Source organism: Ceratotherium simum, chromosome 17, assembly GCF_057802395.1.
Source record: "Ceratotherium simum simum isolate JZ-2026a chromosome 17, ASM5780239v1, whole genome shotgun sequence".
NCBI classification, from domain to species: Eukaryota; Metazoa; Chordata; class Mammalia; order Perissodactyla; family Rhinocerotidae; genus Ceratotherium; species Ceratotherium simum.
In genome coordinates, this window is record NC_141916.1 from 18,348,766 (window position 1) to 18,364,295 (window position 15,530).

At 42.8% G+C, this 15,530-nt stretch overlaps 1 protein-coding gene across 3 annotated transcripts in view; it reads right to left on the reverse strand.

Moving 5' to 3' along the window:
• The window catches only part of DIP2B (DIP2 acetate--CoA ligase B (putative)), a 212,838-nt gene that overhangs the window by 14,772 nt on the left and 182,536 nt on the right, over positions 1-15,530 (reverse strand). For all 3 annotated transcript variants that reach the window (XM_004429014.3, XM_014786452.2, XM_014786451.2), the window contains exons 24-31: positions 12,904-13,013; positions 12,688-12,768; positions 8,205-8,328; positions 6,797-6,918; positions 5,549-5,660; positions 2,888-2,997; positions 2,270-2,400; positions 219-387 (exon numbers count right to left, since the gene is read on the reverse strand). In XM_004429014.3, coding sequence (XP_004429071.1) covers positions 219-387; positions 2,270-2,400; positions 2,888-2,997; positions 5,549-5,660; positions 6,797-6,918; positions 8,205-8,328; positions 12,688-12,768; positions 12,904-13,013 — 959 coding nt within the window. The remainder of the gene's footprint in view (positions 1-218; positions 388-2,269; positions 2,401-2,887; positions 2,998-5,548; positions 5,661-6,796; positions 6,919-8,204; positions 8,329-12,687; positions 12,769-12,903; positions 13,014-15,530) is intronic.

A 15,530-nucleotide genomic window follows, 5' to 3' on the forward strand; every position in this document is an offset into this window, starting at 1 on the left:
CAGTTTCACCTTCTTCTCCACAAAGTGAAGACTCAGATTAAACACTGCAAGAGTGCAGGAAATTAGAATGTGGAAGAGAGAAACTTCCTGAGGCAAAACACCTGTCTGACAGGCTAGAAAAAAGCAGGCAGATATGTCTGTCAACCCTACGTGGATACCACCAGGCCTGGCCTCTTTCTGTAAAACCTCAGGACCGGCTCCTCATGGTAGCTTCTTACCTTCAGCACCTCCACTTGGTTTCCAAGCCCTTTGGTGCAGAGCTCCATCACTGAATAGGAGCAGAAAGTATCCCTTATTTTGTACTGGTTGACGGTGGAGAGCCAGAGGAAAAGGTTGTTTTCTAACTCCATAGGAGGAATTAAGATGGACTGGTGACCTGAATAGACACTGCAAGGAAGAAAGGCAGGAGTTGATATTATCAATTCATCCTGGATATCTTGACGTTTTAGAAAACCATCAATTCAACAAATATTTACTGAGCACGAAGGACAGCGTAGGGCCATATTAGATATAAAGGTCTAAGAATCAGCCTTGTTCCTATGCAACTCACAAGACAGTAACTATAAAACAAAGCGGGCTGTGGTAACTGACGTGCATAAAGGACAATGAGATCACAGAATAAAGAGTAAGCCATTCAAACTGGGGAAGCTGGGGCGGAGCTGTTTCACTGAGTAGGCGTCACTTGAGCAGGGGCTTGAAGAATGAGCTGGAATTTGCAGTGGCTGGTGGAAGTGGGAACGGTGATGAGAGCATTCCAGGCAGAGGAACAGCATATGCAAAGGCATGGAGGTATAAAAGTGCACGGCATGTTTAAGGTCGTCAGAAATAGTACCCCAGTGTGAAATACTGCAGCACAGGATACACAGAACGTGGTGGGAAGTGAGGCCAGAAGGGTTGGGACCAAACCGTGAAAAGGCTTAACTATAGTAGGAAGGAGTTTAGACTCTACCCAGCAGACAGATGTCGCAGCTTTAAGTTGGGGCAAACCTAGCAACATGGAGGAGTGATCCGAGACACTGAAGGCTAAGAGACAGTTAGGAGAGGCTGCAATAGTCCAGGTGAGGGCTGATGAGGGCTTGAACCCCGACAGTGCAGCCAGAATAAAAAGGAAGGAACGGCAGAGTCACATATCGTATGTATAATCTATAGCCATAAATCCTTAACTTTCTAAATGTGAGTATCGATTAGAATCACCAGGAGCCTAAGAATCCTGTATTTAAAAAATACTGGAGGGGGCCAGCCCGGTGGTGCAAGCAGTTAAGTGCGCGCGCTCCACTGCGGCGGCCCAGGGTTCGCCGGTTCCGATCCCGGGCGCGCACTGACGCACTGCTTGGCAAGCCATGCTGTGGTGGAGTCCCATATTAAGTGGAGGAAGATGGGCACGGATGTTAGCCCCGGGCCAGTCTTCCTCAGCAAAAAAGAGGAGGCTTGGCATTGGATGTTAGCTCAGGGCTGATCTTCCTCACACACACAAAAAAATACTGCAGTTGTGGTCTCCACCTTTGGAGATCTAAGGTAGTTCGTGTGGGTAGGCCTACTAATTTTTTTTTTAAAGACCCCTAGGTGATTCTTATGTACAGATAGATTTGGGAACGATTGAGCCAGAGGACATGACATTTAATTGGATGCGAGACCTAAAGATATAGAAGTTGAAAATAATGCCCAAGTTCCTAGTTTGGGCCCCAGGGTGGACGATCCCATTCCAACAAGGATGGGGACACAGAAGGAGGATGTTGAGTTGCAGACAACTGTGAAGCATTCATGGAGATATCCACCGATGTCTCAGACGTAGGTCTGAGAGAAGGTTCCCTGGGCGGAGAGTGGAAGGAGTGGGGATCTGCTATTCCACAAGAAACAATCTGGCCAGGACAGACGTGCTACTTGCCAGCCACATGCTGTCATCCCACCTCATTATATTCCTTCCTGCCAAGCCTAGGGGGTGCATTCTGGCTGTCAAAGCATGACATATTTTACCCAAGTATCATCCTTCTACTTGGCTCTGCTTCTAAAATAAGGATGACAGGATGGAGCAGAGAGCAGGTAATAAGATCACTGACCTTTCGTATGAGGCATAAAACTAACAGAAAAGAAAAAAAGAGAATACAAACAAAACTAAACAAACATAAGAGATACATTAGGTACACAAATTCTGGAAACATCAGCATTTTATTGAAACTTTACCAAATTAAGGGAGCAAATGGAAGCATGAGATGGTTATAGCCCCAAAGACAGCCCCATGCATTCTGCTTCTTTGCTTTTCCGTTCCTACCTGCAGAGACACCAGAGTGCGAAGCCAAGTCCACAGTAAGGGTCAAGGCAGATGGCGATCTGCCGAGAAGAATATAACTCACACTGGAGCTTGATGGCTCTACAAAGAGCATTGACCGCGGAGTGGGACATCTGGAAAGTGAGGAACATGGAACAGGAAGGAACTGGCATCCCACAGGCAGAAAAACAGCTCTCATGATAGTTTTGGGAAATTTTGATTCCCCCAAACTCCTCAACATGATGTGTATTTTTCATTGCTTCAAAAAGCTTAATCTAAGTCTAACTTAACATATTTCTGTTCCTCAGTCAATTCTGAGTTTTATAAAATATGAGTCTGTGATTTCATACTGGCTTTAACTGTAACTCTTACTATCCGTTCGCCTCTATGCTGGGTTCAGAACACTGCATAACACAAATTCCTCGGGATAACTTACCCCGGAAGGGCCAAGGCTTTTATTTAAATATAGCAGGGACCCTTGATCCTCCGCCTACTGGTCACTGGTACAACCAGTTGGCCTCTACATCTGAAGTCCCTGGGGCAGCGGCCATCTCTATTTTCTGCAGACCTGGCACCTTACCAGCATCCAGGGAGGGAGTGAATACGTCCAGACTACTCTACCTTCACTCCTGTAAGCATGCCAGTTGTGGAGACACTGAAATCAAGATAAGCCAACATCTCAGGAGTAGGTGGTTTATACAGCTGAGGTAACCTTTTCCTGGGTAAATCATCTGCAATGAAAAGAAAAACCTGATGTCAATCACACATGTTGGAACATGAAAATCACTGCTCTTCAACTGGTTTTCTGTGGCTCTGCTATGGCCAAATTTAGCTGCTGGGATCTGCTAAAGCTTAAGCTTCTCGTATTTAACCAAGCAGCTTGCATGTCACTCCTAGAGGTGGGACACCACTAGACAGTGTAAGCAAGCAAACCTACATCAGGTAAACATAATTACTAGAAGGTTAGTGAGGGTATTACAACACAGTAGTGGAAAACACGGACTAAGGAAGCAGACTGGTGGTGGTTAAATCCCAGCTCCGCCATTTACCAGCAATGTGACCCTGGAGTTATTTAACCTCTATACGTCTGTTTCCTGATCTCTAAAATGGTAAGACTAGCTACCCTCATAGATTATTGCACAGTTAATGCAGATAAAGCACTTTGAAAACAACTGACTAAATGCGCAAAAAGTTTTAGTTGCTGTTATCATACTGGTTTCCAGTTAGAGTTCATTATTTACAGTCTAGTACATGTTATATTAATCATGGACTGCTTTAAAAGTTGTTTTTCTCCAGGTTAACATGGCAGATTTTTAAGAATGATAATCTAGAGTTAGGAATTATTTTCTTCTTTGTTTTTTCTGGTGAGGGAGATTGGCCATGAGCTAATATCTGTTGCTAATCTTCCTCTTTTTGCTGAGAAAGATTGGCTCTGAGCTAACATCTGTGCCCATCTTCCTCCATTTTGTATATGGGACACCATCACAGCACGGCTTGATGAGTGGTGCATAAGTCCACGCCTGGGATCCAAACGTGCGAACCCCAGGCCGCCGAAGTGCAGCGTGCAAACTTAACCACTACGCCACCAGGCCAGCCCCCAGGATTCCTATTTTCTTTTGCTCGTTTATTTATATATCTCTCCTTTCTCCCCAAATTTGCTTTATAAATATGTCAAAACCAAGGATGTCTTTGGCCCAACCATGCCTCTTCAACGACTCCTTTGGCTTTCTGGATCGAGAAACAACTCTGACTCTGACTTTTAAATCTCTGTATCACTGGGCGCCCATCTCTGGTTAAACTAAAGACTTTCTCTATCACCTTCAAGCCACCTTTGTGTAGGGCAGGGTCACTCATGTGCCTGAAGAAACCTTCCTGCTGTCTGTATCACAGCCCATTTCAGGTCTTCCTGAAATGTGATCGAGTCCAATAACCACAGTAGATGTACCTGCATCATTAACACTAGCACAAGCCACCTGTTATATATTATACACGACTGTGCTTATGTCCCTCAGTAACAAATGCAAAGATCCAGTTTAGCATCTGGCACACAATAACCACAAATCCATGTGATCCCTGCATTGAAACCCATGTAAATGTTCCTGAGGTGGATACTGTGTTGTACTTACCAAAAACAGGGAGGGAGGAAACTCATGGTTAAGAGGCTGGGAATGGAGCCAAACTGACTGGGTTTGAATTTCAGTTCTGCTGCTTACTTAACCTCCCTGCACCTCAGTTTTCCTACCTGTAAAATGACGATACAAACAGCTGCTATCTAATAGGGCTGGTGTAAGGATAAACTACGTAATGCACGTGAGAGGCCTGGCAGGCAGTAAGGACTCAACAGAAGGCGTTATGACGATGACTACATGCGAGGTGCTCTACATTATGCTGTTTAATCTTCACAGCCCCACGGAGTAGTTATTATAGCCCCCCATTGGATAGATAGTTCTGCCCAAGGTAGTAGGGATACTCAGAGAGTAACAGAGTATCAGGACTTAAACCCCATCTGCCTGACTCCAAAACACACACTCTGCCCTACACCACCATTCTCCAGAGAGCCCTGGGTTTCGCCCCCTTCTTTACTATGCATATCATCTAAAATCCATGACTTTATGGTTTTCAAAGTACTTTCATATTACAGTTATCCCTCGGTATCCACAAGGGATTGGTTCCAGGATGCCCGAGGACACCAAAATTCACAGATGCTCAAGTCTCTTCGTCGGCCCTCAGTATCCGTGGATGCAGAACCCGCCATACAGAGGGCTGACTGTATATTGCATTTGATATTCTCAGTAAACATGAGAATCAGGCAAGGGTCGGTAGTATTTTAGGAAAGGGTAATCTCAGACAAGGTTACACAGAAAACAAGTACTGAAGCTCGAACTAGAACCAGGCCTTCTGGCTCCTAGTCTAATGCTGTTTCGACTATATCATGTCTAGAAGTCAAGGATCAGATCTTCTCAATATTTTATATCGCTCTACATGTACATGGTCACATCCAGCATAAACACCTAACCACCTTTGGATGGTGCCAAGAGTAACAGCAAGACACTTTTCATTTCAAGAGTTCTTGGCATACTGTGATCTGCTTCTTTGCATCTGGTTGTTGCAGTGTCCAATTCTTTGGTAACACAAGCTGACTGAATATTAGGTTTGCCTCTGTCTTAGCAGGTAGAAGTGTTGTGACATAAGAGCTGTGTAAACACCTTCAGCATGAGAATCTAGGAAATCTTGGAGTGAATGTTCTTGTTCCTTCAACAGCTCTGGAGAAGTCTCTCTCACCTGTGTCAATGACGGTTGGCCAGGTTTTCACATCCACAGCTGCCGCCGCCTCTCGGGATCTCAGTAACCTCATTAGGGTCTGCGTGGTGAGAATGCAGGCTGCTTTGCTGACCTAGAGAACAAGTGGACAGAAGTAAGCACCTGGAGGCTGAGCCCCCACGGAGCACCACAGGCTCTGGCTGCTGCTAAAAGCAACTCGCACACCATACCGGGCAGGGCAGGACCAGTTTTTCAAAGGACAATGGAGGTCGGTGTTTTCTCCACATTTGTCCTCTGGAAATGACTAACACTTAATTGTCTCAGAATGGCGGACTTGTTCACAACACAAGTTACTGTTTACAACAGTGACTCTCAAATATTCCATATCTATAATCTCAGCATGAATCCCACGATCTTTTGATTTCATGAAGGCCATAATAAAATAAACACATGGATTTTGTAGTGCCCAGGGAATGAGAAGAGTCAGATCATCTCTGGAGGAGCTAGTGTTTGCAATAGTCTAGTGAATGGTGAAACTTACTAGACCCAGAACATACTCTGAATTTGAGGGACTCTGTGTTGTCACAGAAACCGAGCTTTCCTGCTCACCTGCACATGGAAATGCAAAGTGACCAACCTCCCCCATAAACTGTGTCAATGAAGGAAACTTCCCTCCCTACTGCTCTGGCACACCCTGCAGAATCTGACAAGAGCACTTTGCTGAATTGAACTCTGTAATAAAATCGCCTATGGTGAATGCAGGTTTTATGCTGCAGGCTCCAGTTGCCGGCAGCGCAGCAGTTCTTAGATAAACAAATGTTACATAAATTGGAATTTTGTAACTCTTTGCTTTAAACTACATTAGGATCTGATGCAAAACAGATTTATTCTATTTTCTTAACTTCTCATATCCTGTAGAAACTTCTATCACCTCCAGAGCACGATTTTAATGTTTGCCTCTTTAATGTTCACGATAAATGCACACAATTCTGTAACTCACCAGTAACCACTTTCCCACGTTCCTTCACTGAATAATGCTGGTCACTATGATCAGATTAAGGAAAAGGAGGTAGTTTTCAGGAGACAGATTGGGCTTCCTGACTCAACAAAACTGAAAAACTAGTAAGGATCCTTAACTGTCTGAATCTAGATTTTATAGGATGAGGACAGGCAAGATATATATATATTCTTTTGCTCAAAAAATACTTGTTGTGGGGAGCAAGGGGACATGAGGGGCAGGACGGGACTTCTGGTCCCTTTGGTACTCACATCCACAATCATGCGGACAGTGGGCAGTGTGGCAGTAAGGTTCTGGGCATGAGGAGGCCGGACGGTCACAGGTATGCAGCCCGCATACAGACAGCCGTAGAATGCCGCGATTAACTCGATGCCTGCAAGACAGAGGCACTTAGCTGCCTAGTACCACTGAGAAACTAAAAGGCAGACCTACCAAACCAGTTTAATAAATCATGCGCCAGATGGGTTATTTAGACCATAATTTAATAGAGACCCTAGCAGAAGAAATCTTTTAAATTTAGAAGGTAAAGAAGAAAGCATGTAAAACAACTTAAAAAAATATAGAGAAGCCAAGAATAAGTAACAAGAAAGAAAGTCAAAGTAAAGAAAACTCTTGAAAGATACTTGAAGAAGGTATTTTGATATCATTACTGGATATTACTTCGGAGAAATAACTGCAGAAATTAGGGATGCTGACCTGGGGAAATAAAAGAATGGGAAAGGAGACATGAAGAACCTGCGAGTTTCCTCTAAATATTTAGAAGGCCGCTAGGTGAAGAGCAATTAGACTTCTGAGAAGCTGCTCCATCAAAGGGTGCAAGTTTTAGGGAGGCAAAGTGTGACTCAACATGAAGAAGACTCTGCAACATGAGGACCTGGAGGGGGGCCTCCTCCAGGAAGTGCTCTGGTCCATCACCACGTCATTAACTGGCGGATGGAAGACAATCTCACAGGAACACCGGAGGATTCTTTTACCAGATGACCTTCTAAAGAATCTTAGTATCAATGTAAATAAAATAGCATAGTAAGAATCACAGAGCAAAATGAAGGGAGATAAAAGACCAAAAAAGGTGGATGTACGAGTGGGTTACGTGGCAGAAGAATAAAGAAAGGGACAACTCAGATATTTTACCTAAAATTTTGAATATTTACATCAAACTAGGATCAAATAATTCTTAGTCCCTCTTACTGTGAAGAGAAGGTTGTTGATTTAAATTAGAGCATGGAAGACGAAAGTAGCAACTGACGAATACCAAACATTAATCATGATATGAAGAATGTGAAGTCAAAGAGTTCATGCACAACAGCCTTTTGGAAACTAGGTGAAATGGTCCCATTCCTGAACACCACTAGAAACAATGCATGTCTTTTGAGGGTTTCCAAAAGTCAGGAAGTCTTCCTTCACTCATTCAATATTTACCACAGTGCCAGGCACTAAGCTAGACAGTGGAAATACAAGAGTAAACACAACATTGTGCTGCACAACTCTGGGAAGTGAGGCTGGTTCACACCTTAGCCCATGTGCACGGGCTCCTGGAGTTGGGAAGTCTACCATGGGACCAGCCTACGTGGTCATACACAGCGGCCATGAGTTCCTGTCCTCCTACAGTTCGTAGTCTAGTATTGGAGCTCAAGTCTAGCCTACCAACCCCAAACTTACCAGGCGGATAGAGCAACACCACGTTGTCTCCTGCGTTTAGGTGTCCCTTATCACCAAGAACAGACGCAATCCTCTCTGCTCGCTTGTGAAGCTGCAGGCAGCTGGCTGTGCACACAGTGGTGCCCTTTAAACAGAAGAAAGTATAAGTGGGTCAAAGCTCAGTAAGGAAATAAAACAGTAACAAATATGCCAATTCAACATTATATGAGGGCCGGCCCCATGGCTTAGCGGTTAAGCGCGCGTGCTCCGCTACTGGCGGCCCGGGTTCAGATCCCGGGCGCACACGGATGCACCGCTTCTCCGGCCATGCTGAGGCTGCGTCCCACGTACAGCAACTAGAAGGATGTGCAACTATGACATACAACTATCTACTGGGGCTTTGGGGAAAAAAAAAAGGAGGAGGATTGGCAATAGATGTTAGCTCAGAGCCAGTCTTCCTCAGCAACCAGAGGAGGATTACCATGGATGTTAGCTCAGGGCTGATCTTCCTCACACACACACACATAAAAACATTATATGAAAGGCTGGTGCCTTGGATGATTATCTTTAGCAAGTTATCAAATTCAGTGAAAATTCCCTGAGTACCAAAAGACAGGTATAGTATTCCTTTTCTTTTTCAATGTCTGAAGGTAGTCAGGGAATAGCAACATAGCAACATTAACTTATATCAAACATAAGTATTTATAGTCTGTCTTAAGGTAGCTTTCAAAATACACAGGGATTTTTTATCTAAATGAAGAAATAAGAGGGGGAGGAAAAATAAAGGAAACAAAAGCAGGATGAGGGCAGGAGTGAGGTCAGGACAATAAACACCGGCTATGTGGTCTCCTATATTTGCTGTGCATGAAACACAAGTTTGGCTCTGAGTTTTCTAACAGCAAAGATGGAAACAAAAACAGTCACAATGAATCAGAGTCCACGAGCTAATAATAAAGATTAGCAGATAGAAGATGGCCAACTCTTCCTGGTCCTGAGAATAAGCTCTCCTGCGAGTCTTCAACTTACTGTTTTTTTTTTTTTAAAGATTTTATTTATTTATTTTTTCCCCCCAAAGCCCCAGTAGATAGTTGTGTGTCACAGCTGCACATCCCTCCAGTTGCTGCATGTGGGACGCGGCCTCAGCATGGCCGGAGAAGCAGCGCGTCGGTGGGAGCCCGGGATCCGAACCCGGGCCGCCAGCAGTGGAGCGCGCTCACTTAACCACCAAGCCACGGGGCCGGCCCTCAACTTACTGTTGATTCAAGTTTCACTGAACCGGGCTAACGCCTGCTCCCTTGTAAAATATAACACACAAATGGGAAAGTGCATAAAATATGAATGTACAGCTTAATGAAAAATTATACAGCAAGCCTCTGTGTAAGACCCAGCATGATGTGAAAAAGACCACTGATGGCAGCTCAAAAGCACCCCCATGAGGCCCATCGGCCCAGCCTTCTCTTTCCCTCCACAGGTCACCATTATCTTGACTTCTTAACGTTCATCGCTGATTTATTTTATTTAAAATATTTTTACCACCCATGAAATATTTGATTTTATACAAGTGGAGTTGTACTGTATATATTTTTGTGCTTTGCTTCTTTCTCTCAACATTATCTTAAGAGTCATCTATGCTGCAGTGCATAGGTGTAGTTCATTCATTTTTGTTGCCGTATAGTATTTAATCACATGAACATATGATAGTTTATTCATCCATTCTAGTGCTGATGGACACTTACTATTGTACATGTATCCTGGTGCACAAACATAATGAGTTTTGGTTAGGTATAGACTTAGAAATGGAATTGCTGGGTCACTGGGTATGCCTGTCTTCAACTTTACTGGATAATACCAAATTGTTCTTTATCATGCCAATACCACAATGTTTTAATTATTGTAACTTTATAACTTAAAAAAATCTCACAATAAAAACAAGTTTTACTGAGCTGTTTCTTTTAAAAATAACTTTTTTGCTTCATTAATATAAAATAGTACATGTTCAGTATAGAAAATTTGGAAAATACAGATAAATACAAGATGTAACCACTATTCACATTTCAGTGTATATTTTACTGTTTTTAATTTTTTTATTTTTTGTGTGTGTGAGGAAGATCAGCCCTGAGCTAACATCCATGCCAATCCTCCTCTTTTTGCCGAGTAAGACTGGCCCTGGGCTAACATCTGTGCCCATCTTCCTCCACTTTATGTGGGATGCCGCCACAGCATGGCCTGACAAGCCGTGCATCAGTGCGCGCCCAGGATCCGAACTCGGGCCGTCAGCGGCGGAGCACGCGCACTTAACCGCTATGCCACGGGGCCGGCCCCTATTTCCCTGTTTTTTAAAAAATGAGTATATATTATACATAAATTCACAAGCAACATTAAAAAAAAAGGCATCCTCTTATACTATCTGCCACAGGCTGTGTTGGGCACTGGCTAAGAAGGGGGGTTCTGAAGCCAGTTTGGGTTCCAGTGAAAGAGCTAATCTCCTCGCTCTACCACTTACTAGCCCTGCGACCTCAGGCAAGTTATTTTATGTCTCTGTGCCTCAGTTTCCTCAGTCTTAAAATGAGGGCCGGCCCCGTGGCTTAGTGGCTGAGTGCGCGCGCTCCGATGCTGGCGGCCCAGGTTCAGATCCCGGGCGCTCACCCACACACCGCTTCTCCAGCCATGCTGAGGCCGTGTCCCACATACAGCAACTAGAAGGATGTGCAGCTATGACATACAACTATCTACTGGGGCTTTGGGGGGAAAAATAAATAAACAAATAAAATCTTAAAAAAAATAAATAAATAAAAAATAAAATAAAATGAACTGTAAAATATAAAGCACCCAGGACAGGGTCTTCAGTAAGTACTCAACTATTCATTAAAGTTTTATCTTACTTTTTCTACTTACTCATTATGAATATTTTCTGGGTCATCAAATATTTTTTTATAACACTGTTTTGAAAGGCTATATTGTATTTTGTACGCCATCGTATGCCATAATTTATTTAGTCAATTGCCTGTCATTGAACATTAAGGTTATAACGCTAAAATTAATATCCCATTGGCTAAAGTCAGGGTCAAATTCCTAAGGCCATTTCTTACAACACTCCTCATCTTGGTCCATGGTATAGCAGCAAACTAAACTTCAGGAAAAACAATTTTCTGAGCATGAGGGAACAATGATGTATGGTTACTAAGCTTTCTGGTGGTGTGGGCTAATCCAAGGTAAAATGTTATAATATGCGGAAGAATAAACGGACTACATGTCCTTTAGTCAGCCATATATATTACTTCTCTGACCAAGAAGGAAATTTGAACTTATGCTCACTAACAAATATCTGGGGTACAGATTTCACAGGGCTATGATTTTAAAGATTTTATTTATTCATTTTTTTCCCCCCAAAGCCCCAGTAGATAGTTGCATGTCATAGGTTCACATCCTTCTAGTTGCTGTACGTGGGACTCGGCCTCACGTTGGACGGAGAAGTGGTGCCTCGGGGCGCGCCCGGGATCCGAACCCGGGCCGCCAGCATCAGAGCGCGCGCACTTAACCGCTAAGCCACGGAGCCAGCCCTCACAGGGCTATGATTTTAACTGTAGCCAAGCTTGGGAGCAGAGTGAGGAACAAGCTGGACTGACATTTTCTTGCTGAAATGCAAAGACCCTAATCAATCTTTGAGCAATGGTTCTAAAAATTTTTAATGACTTTTCTCTGGGATGCACAGCATATTCCTACCATTAAGTTCTACCATTGCATAAATTCTCAAAGGTATATGTATGCATGTGTGTGTGTGTGTTTATACATATCAATATCAGAATCTAGGGGGATGGGGCAGAAGGGGGCAATTTGGGTAAGTCCCCTAAGAGATTCCAATAGGCCCTCCAGTCTTGCCCCTGCTGGTGAGGAATACTGTTATATGCCATGGTCACAGTACTTTTAGCCTCTGACTCAGCCATTCAAACAAATCTTAGCAGACTCCCACAGAATGCATAACTTAGAAAAATACAATATTCTAGTGAACTATCCATTAGAAAGCAGTAGTTAAATGTACTGCTGAATAATTTTCAATTTATTTTTTATCTGTTAGCAATAAATCATTTAAGTATGTACTAAAAATAACTCTGGTTTTTAAAATGTTGGTCTATAGTCATTTTATTCCTGGCATAAATCAAAGAATTAAAAGTCAAACTTGGTAAAAAATTACATGACACAATGCATTCTATATATCTGCAGATCTATGTAATTCACTGTTGTCCCCACCATTCCTATCAGAACTGAGTAAAGACGACTTGATTGTAACATAAGAAGAGACAGTATTAAATAACACCCCAGGAAGCCCCATTTCAACCTTGAAGTGACTGCACAATTTATGCTCATATGTCAAAACAAGGAGAAAACAGTAACTCCTTCCTCAGAATTGGCAATAAAAATTTTATGATGAAAGAAAGAAATCAAGAGGGCCTAAGATACTCTCACAATGTGCAGCTGATTAGACAGACAACTGACTTTGTCATACCTTGGCATTTAACAGCATGAAGAGTACATGGTCAGGAGTTGCCTGGGCTCGCCACTGCAAAATCTCCGCCAGAAACTGGTGCTGAAGTCATAAAGCAGAAAAAGAATCAGGGTTAGCAACTTTCTAGAAGTTGGACAATGCATCCCCCCTCTGTTACCTGAAGTGTAAGTTCTGTCCTTGACTTGTTTGTAGAAATCAATGCTTCTGAACACTCACCTTCCTGACTAAATCATTCTCTTCAATTTGCCCGAGATCCCTTCCTGCAGCTTGTGCTATGCGTTTCCCAGCAACCAGATTCCCAACCATCACAGAAGCAGGGCCTACACCTGTAAGTAAAGGCAAAAATCAACTCTCTGGAGATGGTAACTCAAGCTACATACCCTCAAAGCATTGCCAGACTGCCCAAAACTGGTTCAAACGTTCATTCAACAATACTGACTGAGCACTCTTCCAGGCACTGGGAACACAGTAGCAAACAAGACAACAGCTTGTACTCTAGTGGGGAAGGGCAATCAATAAGTACATACGGTCGTCCCTTGGTATCCGCGGGGGACTGGTTCCAGGACCGCCCCCCCATCCCAAAATCTGCAGATGTTTGAGTCCCTTTTATAACATGGCCTAGTATATATAACCTATGCACATCCTCTCGTATTCTTTAAGTCAACTCTAGATTACTTATAATACCTAATACAATGTAAACGCTATGTAAATAGTTGTTACACTGTATTGTTTAGGGAATAATGACAAGAAAAGAAAGTCTGTGTGTGTTCAGTACAGACGCAGCCATTGTAGGCCTTTCCATCCATGTTTGGTTGAATCCGTGGATGTGGAACGTGCAGATACGGCAGGAGAACTGTACACAAATAAATGATGTCAGGTAGCAGGAAGTGCTGGGAAAAAACAAAACAGGACCACAGGAGAGACAGGGATTGGGGGGGCAGAGGGGGCAGGTGGGCTCCCGTAGCTTGGGTATAGGGAAGTTTTCACTCTGAGGACAGTTGGCCGCATTGGTTCCTACTGATAAATAATTTCATCTGCTCCAATCACGATGCAACCCTAAAAGTGCGCTTAACAGTAGTGAACGTGTGGTCTAGAAAGAAATCTGCCATCTACGAGGACTGCGAGTGAGTTCATCAGGACTATCAGAAGGGATTTATTAAAAGTGAATAAGGAAATCCAGATTGTGGGACATTCTGCAAGACCACTGGCCCAGGCTCTTCAAAAAGGTCCGTGTCCTAAAGACAAAATAAAAGTTGGGAGCTTTTAAATTAAAGGACATGACAGCCAAATGCAGTGCATGACTTTGAGAGGATACTGGACTTTTAAAAAATCAGCTGTAACAAACAAGTGGAGAAATCTGAATACAGACTGCATAGATGACAGCATTATATTAAGGATCAATTTCCTAATAGGATCATGGCATTGTGGTTGATTAGGAAAATTTAAGGAGAACGTTTTTGTTCTTTGGAGATACAATGCTGAAATACTTAGGGGTGAAGCGTCATGATGCCTGCAACAATTTACTCTCAAAGAGTTCACTAAAACAAAATGTTAAGAGTTGGTGAATCCAGGGGAAGGTATATGGGTAGGGAGACCTCTCCCTCTCTCAAGGAAACCAGTGCTCGGGTGCTGCTTTCTCCGTGGTCACTTAAAGATTAAGACTCAAACTTATCAAACTAAGAAGATGGCTAAAAGATAAAACTTATCCCCAGTTGAGCTTTGAATAATGCTGATGCTATGCTTGGATTAATATTAAATAACTTTTTTTGCCAAAATCTGTTCATCATAAATGTACTGAAACAGCTGGAACAAAATTACTTAAATCATAGAATCGCTTTTAAATAGTTGGGGAAGTTGGGTAAGGAGTATAAGGGAATTATTTGGCAGTTTTTTTGTTAGTGTGAAATTATTTCAAAATAAAAAGTTAAAGGGCCGGCCCCATGGCGTAGTGGTTCAGTGCGTGCGCTCTGTTGCTGGTGGCACGGGTTCGGATCCCAGGTGCGCACCGACACACCGCTTGTCAGGCCATGCTGTGGTGGCGTCCCACATAAGGTGGAGGAAGATGGGCACGGACGTTAGCTCAAGGCTAGTCTTCCTCAGCAAAGAAAAAAAAAAAAAGAGGAGGATTGGCATGGATGTTAGCTCAGGGCTGATCTTCCTCACCAAAAAAAAAAAAACAAACAAAAAAAATAGTTAAAAAAAATTTAAAAAAAACCTCAGAAAGGATAATGTACTCCAACACTCTGCCTGCTGAACGGTTTCAGTCTACAAAGTGTCTACTGTAATTTTAAGTATAATATATGAAACTCCTTCCTAAGAAACTGCACAGTTAGCTGCAGATATATCCTGTTAGTTTTACAAAGGCAGGGACTCAGTGTACATGACTGTGTAAATTACCTATTCCTGGATTCACACTGTAAAATTAATAAAGGCATGACATTTTAAAAAGTGAATTTTTCAGAGTAGTTTAAAACAACAAAAACAATTCAGCAGCAATTTCTTGAGGTCCTTCTGTGTGCACTTCTTGAGTCTGTGGGTCACAAAGAGTGAAAAGTAACTGAAAGCAATCACACCTCGGAGGCTAATTGCTGACACTTTGCTGTACCTATAAATATGCCTTATTTTTCCCACAGAACTCTATAAATTTCCTGTGGCAAAGACCATTAGTCACAAACTCCAGTATCTATTCTTTTCCTCTTCCTTAAAAACAGAACCCCTAGTTTTCAGTTGGGCAAACGCCTGGAATAAAAACTATATTCTTTAGTGTGGGAGAATAACATGTAAGGGGAAGTAATGTGTGCAATTTCTAGAAAATATTTAAAGGGGAAGAGTATTTCCTTCTT